This window comes from Lonchura striata, chromosome 8, assembly GCF_046129695.1.
Source record: "Lonchura striata isolate bLonStr1 chromosome 8, bLonStr1.mat, whole genome shotgun sequence".
Taxonomy (NCBI): domain Eukaryota; kingdom Metazoa; phylum Chordata; class Aves; order Passeriformes; family Estrildidae; genus Lonchura; species Lonchura striata.
The window spans coordinates 18,483,124-18,507,203 of NC_134610.1; the positions used below are offsets into that span (position 1 = coordinate 18,483,124).

The 24,080-nt window shown below is 35.4% G+C and overlaps 1 protein-coding gene across 6 annotated transcripts in view; it reads left to right on the plus strand.

Moving 5' to 3' along the window:
* Positions 1 to 24,080, plus strand: part of SCN2A (sodium voltage-gated channel alpha subunit 2) — a 75,651-nt gene that overhangs the window by 37,825 nt on the left and 13,746 nt on the right. For 4 of the 6 annotated variants that reach the window (XM_077785016.1, XM_077785014.1, XM_077785015.1 and 1 more), the window contains 9 exons: positions 2,951 to 3,331; positions 4,292 to 4,424; positions 6,135 to 6,373; positions 7,229 to 7,402; positions 9,106 to 9,462; positions 10,898 to 11,377; positions 20,339 to 20,459; positions 20,817 to 20,971; positions 23,017 to 23,190. In XM_077785016.1, the coding sequence (XP_077641142.1) occupies positions 2,951 to 3,331; positions 4,292 to 4,424; positions 6,135 to 6,373; positions 7,229 to 7,402; positions 9,106 to 9,462; positions 10,898 to 11,377; positions 20,339 to 20,459; positions 20,817 to 20,971; positions 23,017 to 23,190 (2,214 nt within the window). The remainder of the gene's footprint in view (positions 1 to 2,950; positions 3,332 to 4,291; positions 4,425 to 6,134; positions 6,374 to 7,228; positions 7,403 to 9,105; positions 9,463 to 10,897; positions 11,378 to 20,338; positions 20,460 to 20,816; positions 20,972 to 23,016; positions 23,191 to 24,080) is intronic. The other 2 variants (XM_077785018.1, XM_077785017.1) reach the window with 1 other exon arrangement.

A 24,080-nucleotide genomic window follows, 5' to 3' on the forward strand; every position in this document is an offset into this window, starting at 1 on the left:
GTGAATTCCTGTGTGAAAAATCAAAATTACATATATTAATTAATTTGAGCTGTATTTCAAGCTTCTTACACCAAGTTGGGTGTATTCACCATGATGAGTAGCTTCAAAACATGGTGCATACATACAAAATGTAATGTTTCAAATGAGTAGAGTACTAAAATTTGGGATGCAGAAAGCTCAACAGAAATTACATTAATGCTCATGTGAAAATTGAGAAATTAATTGATGTAAGACCATTAATTGTGTTATCTTAAAGAAGGTGGAAATGTGTGTGGCAATGTGTCTTTGCATGTGTTCTTTTACATTGAAACACCAGTGACTCAGAGTGCCATCTGCATCTCCCATCCAGACATTTATTTCATTTGATAGTTTTGTAATGTTATCTCCTACAGTTTTCAAAGCTCCTCTTCATTTGCCCACTTCTCACTCTCCCCTTAGCACTGCAAATCCAGATCTTGCATACATTCTCTCCTTTTCTGCCCCTTTTTGTGCCTCAATATGCTTCTTCCTTTTATCTTAATTTTCTTAATTTTCCCTGGTCTTTATGACTTGCTTTCTCCCTCTTTTTAGTCATTATTACTAAACTCATTCCTGCCTTTTTAATCCTCTTCTATTTCTGTCTCTGGAAAGCCTTTTTCATCCCTTAATGGATCATGAGTGTTCATACTCTCTTCATGTATTGTTTTCTCCAGCCTCCCATTCTCAAAGAAGCTCAGACCTCTTCATCCAATATTTTCTTACTAAGGACTGTCCTTAGATCAGACTGTGGTGGGAATCTAACGTTTCTGGCTTTCTATTTCTGCCACTCCTTCCACTCACTTCCTAATGTATTTCCTTTCTCAGTAGTAATGCATCCTTTCCCCCACCCCATCTCCTTGGTCTGCCACTGTTTTATGTTGTTAACTGTCTAACTAATCTCTGTGAGGCTTCATTGCTGAATTTAGTACATGATTCATTCTGTTCCTTATACAAATTTTCACACATGTCAATTGACTTCATGTTGAAGATCCATCTGATCCCCTAGGTGCATATTCTTGCCTATATCTTCATTCAAACTGCAACCTTATTCAACTGCAGCTCAATTCATCCATCTTGTAAGAAATTAAGCATTCCTCATACAACTTGTTCTTCCAGCATTTTCATCTCCTAGTTCATTTACAGTTGTTTGACTATGACAGTCTAGAAATCACCTCCCCTCTGATTTTCCAACCCTAGTTTCTTTTCACTCTGGATTCTAACCACTTAACAGAAGTTCCACTCACCAGTTTTTAATACCATTTTCCTGAGAAAACTCAGGCTTATTTGTAATGTTTGATTTTTTCCTTGGCATTTCATTTTCCTTCAATGTAAATGACCATTTTATTCCTCTTGAAATCTTATTCTTCCTGACATTCATAACTTTGTCTCCTCTCAATTCTCCTGGTTTAGTTGTGCTTTAGGAGATCCTTTTACCCCTTTGACAATTTTCCAAGGGATTTCCACAAGGCCTTTTACTAGATCCCTTTTCTCTCTCTCTTTTTTTTTTTTTTTTTTTTTTTTTTTTTTTTTTTTTTTTTAACTCTATTCTGGACCCACAACTGTGAATCATTTTTAACTTGGACCTCTTTACTCCTGTATTCATCAAGAATGTTGTTGCAAAGAGCACTAACCTATCCCATTGCTTTTCTCTAATCTGCTAGTAAACATATTTACCTAAAGAATTTTTTTTTACTATCATAAAACATACTGTACCTAAAGTTCCTCTCAACCCACCTTGTCTACTTACAGTAAACAAGTCCCAGCTTTGACTGACCCAAAGCAGCATCATTACCTCCTGTTAAATTTCCAAACTAGTTTCTTTGAGGTCTTTCTGGTATGCTGCCTTTCATGCTTGGAAGAAGCTCCCATGAGTTTTCACAGAACACTTCATTGCTTTCCTCAAATCCCTCTTTAAAACTCTCTTTTACCATGCTGCCTACAGAAAGCTTGACAGGGAAGTGACTTCAGGTGAGCTAAGATGACTGTTTATCATACTCATCAATTTTGCCTCTGTGTATGCCCTTTCTTTTTGTATCCATCTGTTGTGTTGCATTTAAATGATAAGTTCTTTGCAGAGTGCCTTTTTGTTCTGCATTTTGCAGTCCCTGGTACAATGGGGCTCAGGTACACAAAGATAAGTTGCAGAAGAGAAACAAAGACACTGCTTTGTTATGTATCATCTCTGCTGTTCACAGAGGTCTTGGGTGAAATCAGGTGCTAATACTTACCAATCAAGTCAAGGCAATTACTGATATGCATTAAAATTAAGAACATATATAATTAGTTGTAAGATTAGAGCATTATTTTGACTCTAATACTGGAGATCCTCCAATAGCAGAACACTTACTCCAATGAGTAAACTGATGAGGATTAGCAAACCTATTTATACAAATTACAGGCAAATCATTGCATATTCAGGATAGCTAACACTTTAAAAAAGAAATAAGAAACCTAATATGGTCTATTTGACTAATATCTGAAAATATATGCACATTTTTTTAAACCAGACAGTATTTGGGAGCTACTTCTGTGTGAAGACTGGGTCACAGAAAATTTGCCTAAAATTTTATTTACTCAGCCTGTCATGCCAGTGTGGGGTAAAGAGTGTCTAGATATACTTATTCAGTTTATGAACAGTTGGTGATAACATAGGCAGAATAGCAGAGGAAACAATTCTGTCAAGCAGTTTCTTTTACTCTAATTAAGTGGATTGATTTCATATATCCAAAGCAGTAAAATAGCTAGTCTTTGTCTGTCACTTATGTGCTCTTTGTTTACTACCCAAAATGGGAGTGTTTTAGGGGGGACTGTATCAGTTCATTTCTTTGTAGATGACCTTACCCTTTAAGACATCGTGGGTTTTGCCTCTGTATGAAAATGTTGTATTTTAAAGGATTTTCATCTGATAATAATTGTTTTTATTTACCTGCAGTCTTTGCTGAGCATTCGTGGCTCCCTGTTTTCCCCAAGGCGCAACAGCAGAACAAGTCTTTTCAGCTTCAGAGGTCGAGCAAAGGATGTAGGATCAGAAAATGACTTTGCTGATGATGAGCACAGCACTTTTGAAGACAATGAGAGCAGAAGAGATTCTCTCTTTGTTCCTCATAGACATGCAGAACGGCGCAACAGTAACATTAGCCAGGCCAGTAGGTCATCCAGAACATTACCTGCACTTCCAGCAAACGGGAAGATGCACAGCACTGTGGACTGCAATGGAGTGGTTTCCTTGGTTGGTGGGCCGCCAGCTTTGACATCACCTACAGGACAGCTTCTGCCAGAGGTGATGATTGATAAAGCAGCCACTGCTAGCAATGTAAGGAAGTCTGCAATAGCTCAGGCATGATGTTCTCTCCCTGTATGATCAGTCACTGTTTCCACAAATGTAGTCACATGGCAATGATGGCCTTTCTGGCTAAGCTATGAATGCTCCTCTCATGTTTTTCAGCTATAAGATAAAGGAGAAATTGAAGTTGCCCAGCCCTCATTAATTAAATATGTGAAAATGCATGTGAATCGACTGGGAATTAAGAGAATAGCATAGTCAACCATTGAATGAATTTAGTTTGTGCAGTCTTATACCTATTGATTCTTTATGCTTAGACTTAACTGGATGATTCTCTGCTTGTATATAAGAAAAGATATCAAAATGGAAAAAAATTACATTTACTTAATGGAATATATTAAATTAGCATTTAGCTTCCTGCTGTCCATACATGAAACTTTTGATGTTATCCTGGTAGTACAACTTACAAGGGTTATGATAGTGTTCCTGTAATATAGCTAATTTTTCTATGGGTTTTTTTGTGTCAACATTACTAAATATTTTTTCATTTGTCTGAAAAATGTGCTAGGAAATTCATAGTTTATTCTAAATTAAGGAATATCTTAAGAAAATGCATTTATGCTTAGTTCCTTTACTGCTAGCTGTGTGGGCTGTGCATTTTCATGTTGAGAAAAAGACTTCACTGCCTAAATAGAAATATATTTACAGCAGAGCTCATTGACAAGCACTGTGAATTACTTTTTAGTCTGAAATCTGCTTCAATATCTCAGCCCTGTTTCAGCAAAATACTTAAAAACATATTCTTAAGCCACAAGAGCGATGTGCTGCAGTGTTTGTGTATTTGTTCTATGCAGAGTCAGGCATACCTTAGTCTGTTGTGAAGCCTCAATAGAACTGGAGCATGGTGTGGGACAGCAGGAGAGCTACAGTAACTTACAGTGTTATTAAATGTACAGTCAATTAGCTATTTCATCAGTGCTTTATTTTCAGGGCACTACTACAGAAACTGACTTAAGAAAGAGACACTCTAGTTCTTACCATGTTCCTATGGACTACCTAACAGATCCAAGTGCAAGGCAAAGAGCAATGAGTATAGCCAGCATGCTTACAAACACAATGGAAGGTATGTAACAAAGATTTCTTTTTGGTATGACAATGCCTTAAAAGTGCTATTAAATGTGCAATGCATTAAGTGGTAGTGATGTTTAAAGGCAGCTATTTCAGCCTAGAGGATACAGACAAGAGATTTCTATATAGAGTTAGGGGGGGGATTTTTTGATGGTTTGCATTTTTGGTGGTTTTTTTTTTTTTGCTTTTTTGGCTTTTTTGGTGGTTTTTTCGTTGTTGTTTTGGTGGGGTTTGTTTTGTTTGTTTGTTTATTTTTAGTTTGGGACTGACAAATTTGGAAAAAGAGTCCAAGTTTGCAACATACTGATAAGTTTGAGGTAGAAGCAGCAAGTTTCCAATTTAAATGCAAGCAAAACCAATTATTCAATGTAGTCTTTCTATAGTGAAGCTGTGTTTTGGGGGTGAGCTCTTTTTAGGTTATTGAAATGGCTATGTTTCTTGCAGTAGCGCAATCCCCTTCTACCAATTCAATAGACTTGCTGTTTCACAAAGGAGGGATCATGTTCTTCTTTCTGTAAGGCTAAATACAATTACTTTGAATCATGGAATTAAGCAATTATTTGTAAGAAAGGTTGAAGCATTATGTTGAGGCTTAAATGACTATGCCCAAAATAGAAAATTGGAAGGGAATAAAGAGCAGCTGTGCGCATGTGGACCATAATGCTGCCTAAATACTTGTCTGACTTCAGGCTTGTTCTAAATGCTTATCTTTCATGAGGTTATTTTAAAATTAATGATTTTAAAATCGTTAAAAATGGGACTTTAACGATCATCTAGAGTTCCAACCCCCCCTGCCATGGACAGGAACACCTTTCACCAGAGCAGATTGCTCCAAGCCCCATCCAACCTGGCCTTGAACACATCCAGGGACAGGGCCCGGGTTCCCTGGGCAACCTGTGCCACGGCCTCACCACTCTCACAGTAAAGAATTTTTGCCTACTACCTAATCCAAACCTACCTTCTTTCTGTTCAAAACTACACCCTCATCCTCTCACTCAACTCCCAGAAAAAGGCTCCCTCTCCATCTTTACTGCAGGCCCCTTATAAGTACTGGAAGGCTGCAGTAAGGTCTCCTTGGAGCCTCTCTTCTCTAGATAAGTAACCTCAGGTCTCTCAGCCTGTCTTCACAGGCCATGTGCTCTGGCCCCTAAATGTCTCTGTGGCCTCCTCTGAACCTGCTGTTCTGCTGAGACCCCTAGAGCTGAACTCCCCAGCAGGCAGAGGAAAACCCCTTCCCTCAGCCCTGTGGCCATGTGGCTTTTGATGCTGCCCAGGAGGATATTGGCTCTCAGGGCTTGACTAACATTGCTGGCTCACACAAAATTTTTCAGCCACCAATAGCCCCAAGTGTTTGTCTACTGGGCTGCTTTCAATCCCCTCATCATCCAGCCGTATGACAGGTTTCTAAGACAAATTTCTCTTTAGCATTCTATGTAGTATTAGCTTGTGAATGGTTCTTTTATCTACTGAATCTTTAGTATAGTTGTTTTGGGGGAGGGGGGTTTGGTTGTTTTTTTTTTTTTAATAGATTATTTAAAATTTTAATTTCTTTTAACTGAAAGCAGTGTTAGTTTCAAGATATCAATACAGTTTGTCAACAGTACCTTGGAAAACAGCATTTAGGCTTCAAGGAAATATCAAAATATCTAGGCAATTCTGGAGCAGAGACATATGTTTAAAATGTTATTTTCATTTTTCTCTCTAGAACTGGAAGAATCCAGACAGAAATGTCCGCCATGCTGGTATAAATTTGCTAACACTTGCTTGATTTGGGACTGCTGTACTCCCTGGCTGAAAGTCAAACATATTGTAAATTTAATTGTGATGGACCCATTTGTTGATCTGGCCATTACCATCTGCATTGTCCTGAACACCCTGTTCATGGCCATGGAACACTACCCAATGACAGAACAGTTTAGTGGTGTGCTTTCAGTAGGAAACCTTGTAAGTCTTTAATGATGTGCCATGTTTGTAAAATGCATTTTTCTTCAATTCTTTGGTGACTTATGCGCATTCATGTAAAGTAAAAAGTTGACTAGAGGTTTGGGATTGTTGAACTTAAATTTAAGTTGTTGACATTTGTGAATTTCACCACTCTTACTTTACAGACTAAAGATCTACTGAGTTAATATATGCGCTTTGGTTTTTAAAATCTTCATCTTCTGTCATTGAAGCTCATTAAAGGATTATTTTTTTTATGAATAGTTACAAATCATGAGAATTTTCAGTTTCGTTCCCACACCCATTCTGCTCCTCACTAGCACCTTCTAAGGATCTGGGTGTTCAAGGAGTTTTAGAGGGGAAGGACCCAGTAAGTATGACAGATGTAAGGAAATTATGAAATGGAATGACAATGTTTTCCACAGGTCATCCTGAAGAAGAACGGTTCTGCTCAACTTTCTGCATTTTTTTTTCTTAATAAAATAAGTTTATGATAGGAACAATTGTCTTTATTCCTAGAAGTCAAAATGTGGTCTAAGGGCAAAAATGAGCTCTCAGTAGATAAAAATTACTATTAAAATCAGATTATATTCTGTGTATTGGCATTCATATTAGCAGGCTAGATTAAAACAGCATTTTCCCATTCTTTTTCTTTGGAACCCAAACTCTGTGATGCATATGTAAGCTTCAAATATTAATTTTATTCCTAACCCCAGTGTTTGGAAATACAGAGAAGATATTCATATTTACCATTAATTTCTTGGTGAAAATATAACTTAGCACATGTTGATACGATTAGTTTTATTTTTAAAATATTTTCTTCCTAAACTGGAGTAAGAAACTGTATTTTCCTTGCAGGTGTTTACTGGAATTTTCACAGCAGAAATGTTTCTCAAGATAATTGCCATGGATCCTTATTATTATTTCCAAGAGGGCTGGAATATTTTTGATGGTTTTATTGTGAGTCTTAGTTTAATGGAACTTGGCCTTGCAAATGTAGAAGGATTATCTGTTCTTCGATCGTTCCGATTGGTAAATATACTATTTAAAATATTTTTCTAGATTACATTTTTGTATTTGTACATATATATAGTGTGCATTTTTCATTTCCAAATTAAATATTTGGCTGGGACAGAAGATCTTTCAGAACTTCCAAAATACTAAATTGTATACTCACTAGATGGCATGTATATATTATGTCAAATTTGTTTTGCATATTATCATAGTAATGTCTATTTCTCCTTCAAGATATTGTCAACACCAATTCTATTCTTGCTTAAAGGATTAACTTTTCTAATACAATTATTTCTTAGTCTTCTCCCTAGATGAGGGAGTAAAAAAAAGCAAGAGCTACAGGGCCTACACTACCTGTGACTGAAGATTAGTGAATTGCTTGGTATATAATGAGTTAATTAATAAAATTTATTGACAGTTTTACCTTATAGACTTCCATTACCAATTGCCTTTATTGGTTAGTTTTAAAAGAGAGTAGTGTTAAGATTTCATTGTCCAGGGGCTTTCATCCCTACCAGCCCTTTCTGTACCATCCTCTGCAAGGGTCTATCTGCTGACAGATTTTCTGTTCAGAAGTCACTACAGTGTCTCTGTCTGTTATTAGGTATCTCTTTCATGAACTGGAACTTAAAATATGTTGTTCTTCCTGCAGACTAGGCTAGCATGCAATTCAGTGTCCAAACACTCTTCTGAAAAGACCTACACAGTGAGAGACATGAAGCTAGAGTTCCTGGTCATCAAGCTCAACTTCTGCCTTAAATTAAAAAAAAATATTCAACTTGAAATGAAAGTTAAATACATCCCCTTTAAAAAATAAGGGGTTTAAAATAATTTTTTTTCTGGTTATCTGCATAGCATTATAGTACAGACTTTGCCTGAAGTCTAAAATCTGTCTGGATTGACTTCTCTCTCTAGTAGATTCTGGTTTTGACTTGACATTTACGTGTTTACTTTGTGAAACAAAATCATCACATGAATAATATTTAGTTTTATATTAATTTATTTTTGTATTTTTTCAGTTGTCTGAACAATTGCTGTATCTTTCCAATAATTTCATTTTTGTCTGTTTCAAGTTGTACTTATTAATATAATACTTTCCCTTGTTTTACAGAATGTTGTATGACAAGCTTTTTAAGACACATTACATTTATTTTAAAAGACAGAAAATATATTGTTAAAGATACTTGAAAGTCACTTTTATGTCTGTGATTAGCAACTCTAATTTGTTTCTCTTTTTAGGAAAACCATTTACACCATCTCACTGTCTGTTAAGATTAAAGAATCTGGAAGTGACTATACACTTATGATCCTGTTAAACTGATCACATTTTCTATGTGCTCATTTATTTTTAGTAATATTTTCTCAGAGTTTACAGGAGAAAGACAGTTTTGTTCAACTTCTTAAACAAGTAAAACTTCTCTATAAATACCTAAATTCAGCAGAAGAGTAAAAGTCTGAATAGGAGTATTTGTGATAATTTCGATGTAATTGAAATGAGCTTACAGATGTTATTTTTGATTTCTTTTCACTTGAGTCAGGACTTAACACTGCTGATATGTAGTATTGTACAAAGAACTGGAAACAGAAATTTTGTAATTTGAACTTCTAAAGATTACAAGAGACACGATGTAGACACACAGTAACTGAAATATAAAATGTATAGCAGTAATTACATTACAATTAGATAACAAAGAACCATATACCATTCTTCTGTTTTGCAGCTTCGAGTTTTCAAATTGGCAAAATCTTGGCCAACCCTAAATATGCTGATTAAGATTATTGGCAACTCAGTGGGAGCTCTGGGGAATCTGACCCTGGTGCTGGCCATCATTGTGTTCATTTTTGCTGTGGTTGGGATGCAGCTCTTCGGGAAGAGCTACAAGGAATGTGTCTGCAAGATCTCCAGTGACTGTGAACTTCCACGCTGGCACATGCATGACTTTTTCCACTCTTTCCTGATTGTATTCCGAGTGCTGTGTGGAGAATGGATAGAAACCATGTGGGACTGCATGGAGGTTGCAGGCCAAACCATGTGCCTTACAGTCTTCATGATGGTCATGGTGATTGGAAACCTAGTGGTATGTAATCAGTGGGGATTTTTTAAAACTCTTAGGACATATCTCCTGATTTTCATTATTTAGAAATCTGAAATTATGACTAGAGAAGGACTTCAGGAAAACATGTAGTTCACTTGCCCTTTCTGTACACAAGGTTCAAATATAACTTGATTATCTATGAAAAAGGTTTGCCTGTTTTTCTTTTAAATCTCAGTAAATTTATAATCTCTTTAGGAATATCAGTGCTGAATTATGTTTATGGTTAAGAGTGCCTTTTAGAAAAATATCTAATGTAAATCACCTTTTACAGCCAAGTAAACTAAATTGTCTCAATATTGGTGGAAAACTGTTTATGACAACATTTATAATACTTAAAACATTTATAATACTTAAAAGCTTACTGTCACATCTGCTTTCAGTAATTTCTCTGGGAAACAAAACAAGCCTAACTCTTGGAATTTTTTTTCTCATAAGTGATGATTTGTAAATGGCTTATCCCTTTTGCTACTGGCTTCTGAATTCCTCCCAAGCAACATTTTGAATAAAGACACAAGTACTGAATAACGATACTTTCATTTCTTATACTCGGCATTCCTTGTAGCACATCTCTACATAACACATGAAATTTCTGTACCAGTGGTGCTTTCCTGACGCAGTCTCTATACCCCTTTCTGCAGTACCTCCACCTTGCCAGTTTTCACACTTTCTGTATATATACTTTTCAGTTTTCTTAACAATCCTTTCCACAACAGTACTTCAGAATTAAACAACATATTGATATTGAATCAGTTCACCAATTTGCCATAAACCATGATTATGTTTATTTGTAGTTATTTCTCCTTGAGTGCTGGCATCCTTTATCTTTTTGGTATGATCCACAAATTTTATAAATATGCTTATCCACAGTCATCACTACTAAGTCACTCTTGAAATTGAGGTGTACCACATCTGTGGACTCTATCTCTTAGCTAGTGTTCCTGCCCAGGACCAAGATAGACTCATATATACTGGCCAAATACAGTATTTTACTATATTTTGAATTAGAGGTATTAGAGCTATGGTCTGGTGAGCTGTAGAAGACTGGTATTTGCCTATATTCCCCTGGCCTATGAACACTACAGTGGACGTAGCTTGCATAAATCACTGCATTATGTTGTATTCTGCCTTGTTTGTCTTTCTCCGTTTTGAGGAGTAGTTTTGCATTACTGCAGATTGTGGAGGAGACAGTAAAGGAACAGCTCAGATTTTCACCTATATTAGTGAAGTTAAACCAGCTAAAAGTGCTTTTGGCAAGATAATAAAATGTTGGGGGCAGGAAATATGAACTGAAAAGAATAGCAGGAAGGTGCATAGAAATAAAGTATTACATGTGAAATAAAAATGATCTCATATTGAAAATCTCTTAATGACGTATCTTTTATGACTTAAGAGTAATTTTTTCCTTATGTTATTTTAGGTACTCAACCTATTTCTGGCCTTGCTGCTGAGCTCATTTAGTTCAGACAACCTTGCTGCTACCGACGATGATAATGAAATGAACAATCTCCAGATTGCTGTGGCAAGGATTCAGAAAGGCATAGATTATGTGAAGAGAAAAGTGCGTGAATTCATCCAAAAAGCTTTTGTTAGAAAACAGAAAGTTTTAGATGAAATCAAACCTCTTGAAGACCTAAACAATAAAAAAGACAGCTGTATTTCCAACCATACAATAGTAGACATAGGTAAAAACCTTGCCTATCTCAAAGATGGGAATGGAACTACCAGTGGCATAGGCAGCAGTGTGGAAAAATATGTTGTTGATGAAAGTGATTACATGTCATTCATAAACAACCCAAGTCTCACCGTGACAGTGCCCATTGCTGTTGGAGAATCAGATTTTGAAAATTTAAACACAGAGGAGTTCAGCAGTGAATCAGACCTGGAAGAAAGCAAAGAGGTAAGACTATTTCTAATTTTAAAATACTCTAATGCTTTTCTTTTTTTTTTACTGAGGTTACTATTGTTGAAGTAAAATCTTCCTTTAATTCTTTTACAATAGCATGTACAAACTCGTAATGTTATCTAAGGTAAATTGATGTAAGGTTGTGAGTTTTGAATGATGGTGATACAACATTGCATTTACGGTAATAATCAAGATATGTAATAAAAGTTTTTAGAAAATTAATTTTTTTTCTATTTTAGTTTGTTAAATCCTTAACAAGCAAAGGAACCAGTTTGATAGAACCGGATACCTGAAGTCATACAAAGTCTGTATGGCTAGTGCAACTTTCTCCATGCTTATTTCATTAGAGTAGTTTATTTTTTAATCTGCTTTTTTAACAGTTCATTCTGATGTTTTTAACCTTTTTTATATAGTGAAAATGCATCCATATACATCATAGATAGGTACATTTGAATACTGGACTAGCATCACTAAACAATGTCAAATAAATCACTAATAATTAATCTGATGGTAGCAGAATGACTGAAGTGAAGTAATGGCCTTATGGTAAATAAGGTACAAAGCTTAATATCTTAGTATAAGATCCTATCATTTCACTACTCATTGTTATTTTCAAAGCCATAAGATATTTGAATCTGTTACCTACTGTGACTAATAAAACATACCTCTTTCTGGCACAAGGTGGTGCCAAGTGGATAAATCCAGTCTAGCACTGAGAGTTATAGTGGATGCCAAGGCATTATTACTGTGTGTGTATTATTAACCCACTGCTTTGTCCTGCACAACTCAAAGTGGTGGAGGCACATCAGCTCAAGCCAAGTAAGTCTGTGCAGTGCTTAGTACTGATGCTAGTTCATTCAGCATTAGCATGGGTATTTTTGAATAGTATTGCATGCTGTGGGGTAGACATAAACTAACATAAAGGCTTTCATTAGTGGTTTTCTCTTACTTTAATCTAAGAATATAACTGTGGGTAAGATTCTAGTAATTTTCTGCCTGAGATCCCTTTTTGTACCAACTGCATTACACATTTAGTCATATTTTCTTGTTTCTTATCACAAATGTCTATATTATACTATTTTTTTTCAGATTGATTGTATTAATATTTATCTTACTCTTCAAACCCAGTACTTGGGTGTAGAACAAATCAGTTGAAGTTTAACTTTCAGTTGTTCTGTTCTTCATTGCACAAGAGCACTGTGTCAGTAGGAGAGGTGGAGGGTGAGCTTTATACAAACCTCTGTGTTGGTGGTTACCAGGGCTGAGTATGACAATGGTGCATCTCTTACTTCACTGTATAGCTGGAAGATGTGACTGCTGACTGTTTTTCATTAGCCAAATCTTTCTTTTCTTCCCATGGGTTATTGTACAAGATGACAGAAATATTGACTTCCTATAGGAAAAGTTTTGAAGTAGATTATCCCACATTTGAGGCATGAACTCCAGTCATCGAGCTTCCACCATAAAAAAGAGGCTTTCTACACCACCTACCATATTTGAAAGAAAACAGTGTATTCATTGCATTCTTGGAGGCACTTAATGCTGTTGTGCTTCAGGAACTGCAAGTGATAGGTGATTAGACAAAGAAATGCATATTAAGTCAGGGATGAGCTAGTGCCAAGCAGTTTTGACGGACCAAATCTGAAACTCTGCTGAGCATATTTGGGGCCAAAATTTCTTACTAATGCAGATGCTGAAGGTGAAAAATTGAAGAGAATATTTATCAGTTTTAGGGATTTTCAAGAGAGCAGTAAGCAAAGATTGTGGACATATTTCTTATGAAAGTGCCTAAAGTTCAAGTAGATTTGAGTCACAGAGGCATGACACAAAAGCATTAAAATCTTGATCTTAATTCCTACTCTTCACTAGATACTCTTAATCACCATGTTTTTTTTGATATAGTGGATTGTTGACTTGTTAGTCAGATGACCAACACTCTTTTAATGAAAATGATCCATAGGAAAAGAAGGCATTAAAAAATTGACTACAAATGGCTTTTTTAATAAGGTTTCCTCTTTTTTGCCATGCCATAATGTGCCTTGCACTTCTGGCCTCTCATGTTTTCCTGTTTATATGACGCTGCTGTAGCCAAGCTGATCTGCTAGTAATTTCATTGCTTACACCACAAATGAAAAAATCTAAGTCAGGAACTGCCATCAAACTGTGTTAAATGAGCAGATTTGCAGATGAAAGGCAGCTGAGGCATCCAGGTGTTGTGAGGACACTGCACAAGATAGCCAGATGCTGATGAGTGTGTGTCTGTGTGCTTCTGCTTGCTTCTGTGTCTACAACCAATTACATGTCTTCACTGTTGTATAGGGTAATAAACTGAATTCCAACAAAATAATTATTGTTTCTTAGCAATTTTTAATTAAGCATGTTAATATTTGGTGAATTCTTTATTATAGCACATGTATCTTTCTAGTAGTTTGATAGAAATGTTAACTAGATTTGTAGAAACAATACATGTAATGTTGTACATGCTTACTAGGTGTGAATTAACAAGGAATTTTTTAGAAAGTTACTGAAACCTAAAATAAATTTAATTATAAAAACACTGTGTCCCTAAGAATGTCAGTAGGTGAATACAATATAATAAGGAAATTAGAGAACAAATACTAGACAAGACTTTATCATGGAAGTACACCGTTTATAATTGTGGGACCACTGTACTGCGTCCATTGTCCTATAAATAATGGTCTGTGGATTTGAGCTGCAGTACTGCTATTTAGTGTAGAAACTATATTTTTTTCCATTTTAGGTTTTTAAGTACTATGAGGGTGGTTTATGTGGAAAATTTTGTTGTACATGTATGACTGTATAATAATTAGTTAAAATAATCATAATAGGAGGTAATAATTAATTTATGTTAAATGTAACTTATAGACCAATAATGACACCAAGATATACCAATGACAAAATTTTTTTCAATGCTTTGAAGAAAATGGGCTCTTCTAATGCTGTTGCAGACACATTAATAATGTATATTTTACTGTAAGCAATATTCAGTGCAAAAAAACCCAGAGGTGTTGTGTCCTGAACTTCATGTCCTACCATTCTTACTTCTCACAGGAGTAGAACCAAGCTGGATCAGTCAAGCGGGCAGCTCTGGTGCCTTTTAGCGAGGCAGAGCATCGTGTCACCAGTTTTACACAGGTTACCTAAGCAAGTTATACATCTCTCTGTCTCCTATTTAATCACCTTTTAGCCAATATGGACTGGCCTGCATGCTCTTCAGCTATGATCCTGTCCCATTCATTGCAATAAGTACCAACATGCACAGCTGCTCCCTGCTGAGCCTCAGGACTTGCATCACAGCATGGTCAGGCAAGAGCGGCAGCCCCAGGATTTCTGTGGTTCCAATACTCTCCGTAATACTTTAATAGTATTTTACAGTGCATGCTATGTACCTCTCTCAATCTTGATGATACAGAATTCAGGATTCTATTTTTGAAGGGTTTTCTTTTGCTTTGAGGGAAGGCAGAATATGTAACACATATGCCATGTTTCTCATCAGAAGCTTATATTTATATAAAAGTCCATCTGTAAATTGTGTTGATAATGAAAAGCTGCTAGCTGCTTTAGAAAACTTTCATATTGTTGTATTTTAACTTATAATAGAGGTAACCTGCATACTCATCATAGTCATGGGTTTTTTTTCACTTTTTTTTTTTTGTTAAGTGCTTTTCTTTCATACCTGTATAAGCATTTAGTTATTTTGGAGATTAATATGCAGTACCTGGAGCACCATTAAGCATGAAATTAATTTAATTTCTGCAGTCAAAGCATGTGACCGTAATTTGGTTGAAAGAATTCATACAAAACTGTTATTTGGCTGGTTAAACATTCAGAGATCAGTTCTGCTCTTACTTATGCTCACACTTAGGTGTAGAGGTGCAAAGGCAACACTGATTGCAAGATGTGGCCCAATTCAATCTTATTATAGCTCTTTAATTTATGGTCAAAAAATTATTACCTCCCCAAACAGCTAAAATTGTCTGCCTTGAGAAACTTAAAGTTATTCTCATCTCATCAGTAATAAACAAAGTTTAGCATTCAAGTAAATAAGCTACTGAGTTTGGATCAAAATGTCTGGAAGTTCCTCAGCTTCAGTGTGATTTACATCTCACCAATTAAGCAATGCCATATTTACAGCACCACAGTTGCTGCTTTCAGTTTTGTAAATCATAATTGCTCCAGAGCTTTTCCTCTTATTTTATAATGAATAATTATTCTAATAAGATGTATTTTGATTTTAAAATGTTCATTATTTAAAATCTCTTGATACTCTGAAGAATTTAGGCTTTGTATTGTGAATTGGTAACACTGTATTGGCATATTGTGATTCATTGTGGATGAAATTATGTTATTAATGTTAGAGTTAACTGAAGTTTGCTTAATTAATATTTGCAAACAGAACTCCCTTACTCTATTTCAGAAATACCCTTTTACTATTGCTTGTATGAATAAAAGAGCCTTTTAAAGCAGTTTTGATGGGAGAGCTTTTTCCCACTGGAGCATATTTCCCCTGCTACTTAAAATGCTTTTTCTTTCATACAACGTTTTTTGCAAATATTTTCATTTAATAAATTCTCATGAATAAATAAATCAATAAAGTCCAGAGTGGACTGTAATTTAGAGATACTGGGGGTTTTTTTGCAGTATTTGCAACCAATAATCACCACAAAATGGTTTTGCTTTGATTTACAGTGTTCTGGATTTTTGTACTTATAGAGTTATTCTGCCTAACTGTATAAGCACTAGAAAGAGTGACATCCAGATTCCACTTAATTGCACCTGTGGAATCACAATGTTGTCTACCACTTGGGAGATTTTATAAGTGATATCCCCATACTGAAAAAGACTGGATAGTTTAGATATAATATTGCCATTTATATCACAGAACATTTAATTTTCATACTGACATCCAATTTAAACCAATTTAAAACCAATTTAATTTCCATTATTTAGCATGTTAACAGGTATTTGGGAGGAAAGGAAATTGAAAGCAAAATCAAAATGGTGGTTCCTCTTGGTGCCATCTTCTTGCTTATGTCTGTCCTGCTCTTTGGTCCTTCAATCCCTTAAATTATGATTTCAACATCTACTAGTGGCATCCTGGCCAATCATGAAATTTCAGGCTTTGTTAAAAATGTTAAGCTAAGAGCTGTCCAGCTACTCTCAGATAACCATATTTGGAACAAACAAAGAAATGTTAGAAGTGGTCTGGCTGTAAGTGAAGCAGAATTGTATGAATCTATGCAATACTGTCAAGGTTCAGAAAGTAATTATGTCAAAAACTTCCTGACCTAATCTTGGCTGCTGCTTTTTGCCATGCAAGCTGCTTTCCTATCTTGAAAGCTAAATTAAAATCTGTATCTCATACTGTTCTGTATTGCTGACTAAAGCATGACTGGCAAGGCTGTTGGTACATGTGATTTAAATCTCTAAGATAATCAATATACTGCTGCTTTAGGAACATGTAACTACTTTTGTCCTCTTACTGTTTTCTTCAAAAAGGAGGTAGAGTATATACATTCTAAGGTTTTGAAAAACAGATTTCTCTGAGAATAATTCTCTTAGCATACTATTCAGAAAATTTCTATCTTCATAACTCTCCAAGAGGGTCTAATGCTTGATCCTGATAAATCTCTTATAATCTGCATGACTGAATCATTTTGAAATCTAGACTCATGGTATAACAAAAAGCTTAAAATGCACTTTAGATGAATGCTAATGCTTGGGTTTGATTATTATCTTGTTCCTATAGGTTCATTTTTTAAAAAAGCTATATACATTTAAGTAAATTGCCTAAATCCGGTTTTTGTAATGCTGGTAAGCAGAGAACAATTTACCAGGTACAAAGGTAATGTCAGATATGCTTAGATAAAGAACTGGGATATCTGCTACATACCTAAATATCAGGGTCTGCAGTTGGGGTAGTCTAGCTAGCCAGCTGGATTCCATATGTGTGAACACTGGTAAGTCACAGTAAGTGCTAGAAAAAGTCTTCCTATGTATTAAGGCATGGACAAACATGAAAGCAATAACATGATCCATTGCCAGGTCATGTTGTGTTGAATACACAGAAATCACTACAAAGTTCCTGAGTCATTTGCTTTATACCAGAGCATAAGTTTGCTATGGAAATACATAAATGTTGCTGAAAAGTTTTCCTAGCATACTGAACTTACTTGATTCAATAAAACATTGAGATGTTGTATCATAAATTCCTTCTAGCTATTTCTAATGCATATTAAATTTTATAAATTTTATACATAATGCCATACAATAAATTCAATGTTAAAAATGACAAAGAAAAATATTATACTGTTGAAAATGTCTATTTTTTGTTCTTTTCCCAAATGATGATTCAGTCTTACAGACTGAATTTATTGAATAATTTTTATAATATTTTTTTTTAATATACTGATCTGGTTGGGGCTGAATTCAGGTATAATAGAGCAGCATGCTAAGGAAATACTCTGTTGCATCAGCAGAAGAGTAACTGAGTTCTCAGTGGGATAAGGCATTTAATTTTTGCATTTCAAGTATCAGCTACTGTTGATTCAATTTAGGATTTTCCTGTTCAGTTTAACTCCTGTGATTATTGTTACAGCTCTGTAAATGAAGCATAGCAGATTTTTAACAGGAAGAGACTTGAAAGATACAGTGCCCCACATAAATAAAGTTGTCTTTTTGATGTTCCTGATAATTTACAGTTCTATTGGTAATTTCTTACCTTTCCATCTGATATTTGTGATCTCTCCTTACAGTACTTATATCTAACCTTCCATGTTGAGTTAACTGTTACTCTTAAGCAATTTCAGTAATAGGAATCCATTACCCTTTTTTGCTTATTAAACTAACTGCATAATATCTGAGTCACTGATTTTCCTGTAAAAGAATGGACAGTAGGTCTTTCAAATTTACGGGTCAGCCAGTTCATAATTTTTGTTTGCTCTGCTACTACTACAGCATTCTGCTAGAAATGCTCTCCAGACTGGAATGATGCAAGCAACATTTTAAGAAAACACTATGAAATAAAAACAGTCACTTCTCAGTTTTAAAATTATTTACTGTATCGTATTGATAAATGGTAAATTTTAACATAATATGTAATTTTTTTTAACGTACCTTGCATTTATGGTATTTCTGGCTTTTTCTCAAACTGATGATTGACTTCCAGTGATGTTTAAATGATGTGATCCTTACTTGACGACTACAGTATTTATCCCATACTTTCTAGTTTCTCCATTTTAGAGGCAGTATTCCACAATGACCAAACTTCCATGCATTATGTATAATTAAAACATATTGCAATGTGAAATTTGTCAATAATAATCTGCAGAAAAGTGTACATCCATCTCTTTGTACATTGAACAGATGTTAAATATAAATAATAGATGTTAAAATTCATGCAGAAATATGAGACATGAATGTCTAAGTTGGGAATTTCAAAAAAGCATGGATGAAAGGGGTGTGCAGATATCACTGAAACTGCTCCAATACAACTGCCCTCCAATACATGTTTCTATTTGTTCAGCCTTCCTCTGAAATGTGCTCTACAGTGAACCATTTTACAAAAAAATCAAAGTTAAGCTGATGTCAGAATCACAATACAATATATTGTCAGTGTGATTCAATAGAATCAGAATGGGGGAGAAAAGAATGAATCTTTTTATTTGAAGAACATACTGAATATTTGTTGCTATGTAAAATTCCTTTAGTGTCTCAAGTTACTTTCTGTATCCACAGACTAATACTGTTTACATTTCCTTTACAAAAAACTGTATAGAATGTGAAGCTACTCAGAAATGTTTTAAAGGAATAATGCCTCTAACTTCAGATTTAAGTGTCAGCAAAAATATGTATCTTTAATGTTATCATAGAACATCTCTGTTTAATATTAATTCCCTATAGACTCTATTCTAAAACTGCTTACATCATTCCCTTTGTAAGATTAGCTACTTATCAATGCAGCATATACTGATGTTATACTCCATATAGTGATAACATTAGAAGAGTCATAGAATGCTGTAATTAAACTACTTTTACTTATTATAGTACTCATATTTGTCTGTTGCCAGTATCATATGATGGTGTGAAAGAATATTTGTTAAGGTTTGGATTATAATATTGGCATGATTTATTGATGCAATATTATTTTATTACATTATCTATCATTTTAAAAGCATTTGTTTTCACTTTAGTCATTCAAAATTTTTTGGCCTTTCATAGTAATTGGACATCTATGTGTACTGTACCAAAGTAATAAGTAGTTTCAAAATGCACAATAAATTCAGAAAATGCATTGGCAAGTGAGTATGCAAAATATCAGCTACTGCTCCTAAAGTAATGTGCTGCTCTTTTGGAAATAAAGATAATTAAATTATCCTATAAAACTCATAACATGTGTTTTCATGTCAATAATAATTAAAACATTACATTAAAACTTTAGACTTAGCTTTTTACAGACTTGCTAGAATAATATTTACTTGAGACATGAAAATACATCTGTGCAGCTTGCTGTTGGTTTGGTCATGATGTTGGAAATTTATTTGTATTAACATATGCTATCTGAAGTGTAAAATGCAGCCACATGATTGGAATAATTAAAAGTACAAAATGTGGAAAGCACCCATTCTTAGCTTACTGAAATTTCATTTAAACATTCTTATGTGTGGCTCAGAATAATACTCTAGTAATATCAGCAATTCCTTGTATGAAAATATCAAAATATTTTCAATAGCGAAAATGCACGTTATGTAGTTTCTAATCTTGTGACCTCACCTGTAGTAGAGCAATTTGGCTTTATAGATTGTAGATAAGAATTTATTTTAGTATCACAGCACTGAATACATTCAAAATCTTTTGATATACATTTCCAACATACATTTCTAGTCAAAATTATAAAATTGAAAAAAAATAATGATGTGAGTTTTTTTTCCACAGAAATTGAATGCATCCAGTTCATCAGAAGGCAGCACAGTTGATATTGGACTACCTCCAGAAGGTGAACAGCCAGAAGCAGAACCTGAAGAAGTTTTAGAGCCAGAAGCTTGTTTTACAGAAGGTATGCAAAGCAAAATAAAGGCAAGATAAACAGACCTAGTTGTGTAGACTTGGGCAGGATTCTCTTCTTATTCAAAATCAGAAGTTTAGTGATTATAGTTATAATAGCTGTTAGTATTAGCATCTCTTACTCCCAGAGATTTACTGTTTTTGTGTGTTCTCTCTCTTTCTTTGGAAGGTATTGCAAAAGATATGAAGCTTTAAATTCAAATACTAAACAAAAATGCTCAAAGAGGAATTATAAGGATCTAATGCAGTACCACTATGATAAGAAATAAGTCAAATTATTACCATTCATTGTGATTCCTAATAAATATTTATTTTATTCTGACATCTTAACATTTATTATCACATTTAGGGTGTGTACGGAGATTCAAATGCTGTCAAGTCAGTGTAGAAGAAGGAAAGGGGAAAATCTGGTGGAATCTTAGGAAAACCTGCTATAAGATTGTTGAACACAACTGGTTTGAGACCTTCATAGTCTTCATGATTCTTCTCAGCAGCGGTGCTCTGGTAAATTAAGTGTGGAACTATTGTGACTATTGTGATTTTAAACAGCAAGCATTTAAAATTACTGTTAATCACATAGCTACAGGTAACAAATTAGAATTTGATATCCAAATAAAGTATGTTCTAATAGAAATATATATCTGCAAGTATTTGGCATTTATTGTAGGACATGTAAGAATTTGCTTGTGGACTGTGAAACAAATTGTTTGGCAAGTTCAAAATGTAGTGTTAATGGAAATAAGAAATTAGTTTTATCAGACTGGTGTTCACATGTCTTAATGTTGATGATAATAGCTTCTTTTTTTTTAATACACATTTAAATAAAAACACAGCTGAGCTGTGAACTTATCAGCAGCAATTCAAATTGTCAAACTAAGGAGGAAGGTGCCAACACAATTCTATCAGATATTTTACCAATTTGTGTTAAATCAGGTGGACTGAGTAGGTATTGAAGTAATTAGTTTCTCATAGCAGGGGCAGAATATAATATTCTTTCTACACTTGTCTCAATTCACAGTGGTTCACTGTCAATGTATACATTTTCTTTTGCTAAGAGAATAATCTCCATTTAGGATTCCTTTGTGAGTTAGTGTGCGTAGTTTGGTTTCAGTTATTCTTCAAAAATGCTGTATCACACAGTCATTTTTAAATGCCTCATATAGTTTTAGTATAAATTTGTAACTCCCACAAAGGAAATCCTAATGTCATTAGGCCCTTGCTATCTGTAGTGAGTTGATGCCAGGTACCCACCAAAGGTGCTCTGTAACTTCACACGTGGACAGCGGAGAGAAAATGTAATGAAGGGTTCATGGGTTGAGGTAAGGCTTGGGAGAGATCAGCCATCAAATACTGTAATGGGCAAAACAGACTTAGCCTAGGGCTATTAACTGAATTTATTGTTAACAAAATCAGAGCAGGATAATGAGAAGTAAAATAAATCTTAAAAACACCTTCGCCCCATCTCTCCCTCCTTCCCAGATCAACATCCTCCCCCAGCAGCACAGGTTGTCAGGAATGTGTGTTATGGTCAGCTCATCATACCTTGTTTCTGCCACTGCTCAGGGAGAGGAGTCCTTCCCCTGCTCCAGCATGGGGTACCTTCCATGGGAGACAGTTCTTTATGAACTTCTCTGATGTGAGTCCATCCCACAGGCAATAGTTCTCCAATGTGAGTCCCTATTCCATGGAGTACAGTCCTTCAAGCACAGCCTGATCCAGTCCTCCTGGTCCTACAGGTCCTACTGGGCTATCTGCTCCAGCATGGGCTCCTCTCTCCATGGTCTCCAGGAGCCTGCTCCAGCATGGGTTTCCCACAGGTTCACAGCCCTTTCTTGGGCATACCCCTGCTCCATGGTGGGGCTCTTCCAGGGGCTGCAGGTGGATCTCTGCATCTCTGTGGATCTCCATGGGCTGCAGGGGCACAGCTGCTTCACCATGATCTGCACCATGGGCCGCAGGGCAATCTCAGCTCCAGTGCTGAGATTCCCCTCAGCACTGCCCCTCCTTCTCCACTGACCCTGATATCTGTAGAACTGTTTCTCTCATATATTCTCACTCCACTTTTTCTGCCTGAAATTCTGCCTGTGCAATACTTTTTTATTCCCGTCTTAAAAATATTGTCACAGAGGTGTTACTATCATTCCTGATTGGCTTGGTCTTGGCCAATGGTGGGTCTGTCCTGGAGCCACCTGGCATCAGCTCTGCTGGACATGGAGGAAACTTCTAGGAGCTCCCCACAGATGCCACCCCTCTAGCTCCTTCCACCAAAACCTGGCCACACAAACATGGAGAGAAATTAAAATGAACTTTGAAGAGTGGTCTTACAGTAAGTTTTGCATATTGCTGTTCAGCTCAGCTGAAAGATTAATACTTTTTGGACCCAGCTTTATGAAAAGTATTAAGTGAAAGCCAAAGTTATACTTGAGGGAAAGGTACGTGCTTTATCATCATGTATATTTTTTCAGTTCAAAATCTTTTCCTGGTCATTCCTATATGACACTGCAAATTGTGAAGACATTTAATTATATCTTCAAAAATCTTTTTCACAGGCATTTGAAGATATCTACATAGAGCAACGTAAAACTATCAAGACCATGCTGGAATATGCTGACAAAGTTTTCACCTATATCTTCATCCTGGAAATGCTTTTAAAATGGGTTGCTTATGGCTTTCAAACCTATTTCACTAATGCATGGTGCTGGCTGGATTTCCTGATTGTTGATGTATGTATTCTTTTTCATGTCCTGTACGACAGGCTTCAAAAAAGAGAATATTATGTTTTCAGGATAAGATTTCTGTTCTAGTCAACAAAAACTCTCTTTTAACTGCTGGGGTGGTATGGTTTATAATTCTGTTCAGAATGGAAAAAAAATTGGATATACTTATTTCTCTAGAGATATTTTTTAAAATTCTCTAGGTTTATGAAGTTGGAATTCTTTCTTGAAATTATGCTTTTTACTATCTTTTTTTTGGTGGTATAGAAAGGTGCTCTTCATCCTTTTCAGGGTTTTTTGTATATGGAAGCAATTTCTCAAACTGTTTCTAATATTCTAATGAATTACTGTAAGTGTCCTGTCACTTACTCTGTGCAATATGAAAGAAAAATACTGCTAGGAATTGTCAGTTCCACTGTACTATTCAGTACCCTTGCACTTTTCACTGTATCATGGGGGTGACTTCAAAGAGACAGTTCAGAGAACCATAGATGAGCCCCCTTAGAATGGGTTCCCACATGATTTTCCAAATGCTGCACTACCAAGGAGCAGATACAACTTGTCTGAAGGAGACCTAGTGAGAAGTGCATTGTAATTTCAGGTCTACATGCTCAGCAATGTATGTAAAGTGCTGGGTAGCATAAATGAAGACTGCAGCTCTTTGACTATATAGCAGATGTTCCCTTCCATCCCCAATATCCTGACTTATCTCTCAGTTCCACAGATGTAATTCCCATGGAATGCAAGTTAAGGGTATGTCTTAAATCACCTATTTGTGCATTATGAAAGCACCAGAATTCTATAGAAATTGCTAAATATCTCCCTAAAGCTACAGGGGAGGTCTTTACTACACAGAGCTTGGAAAATACTATACTTTGTAAATCCAGACTAGAATTGCA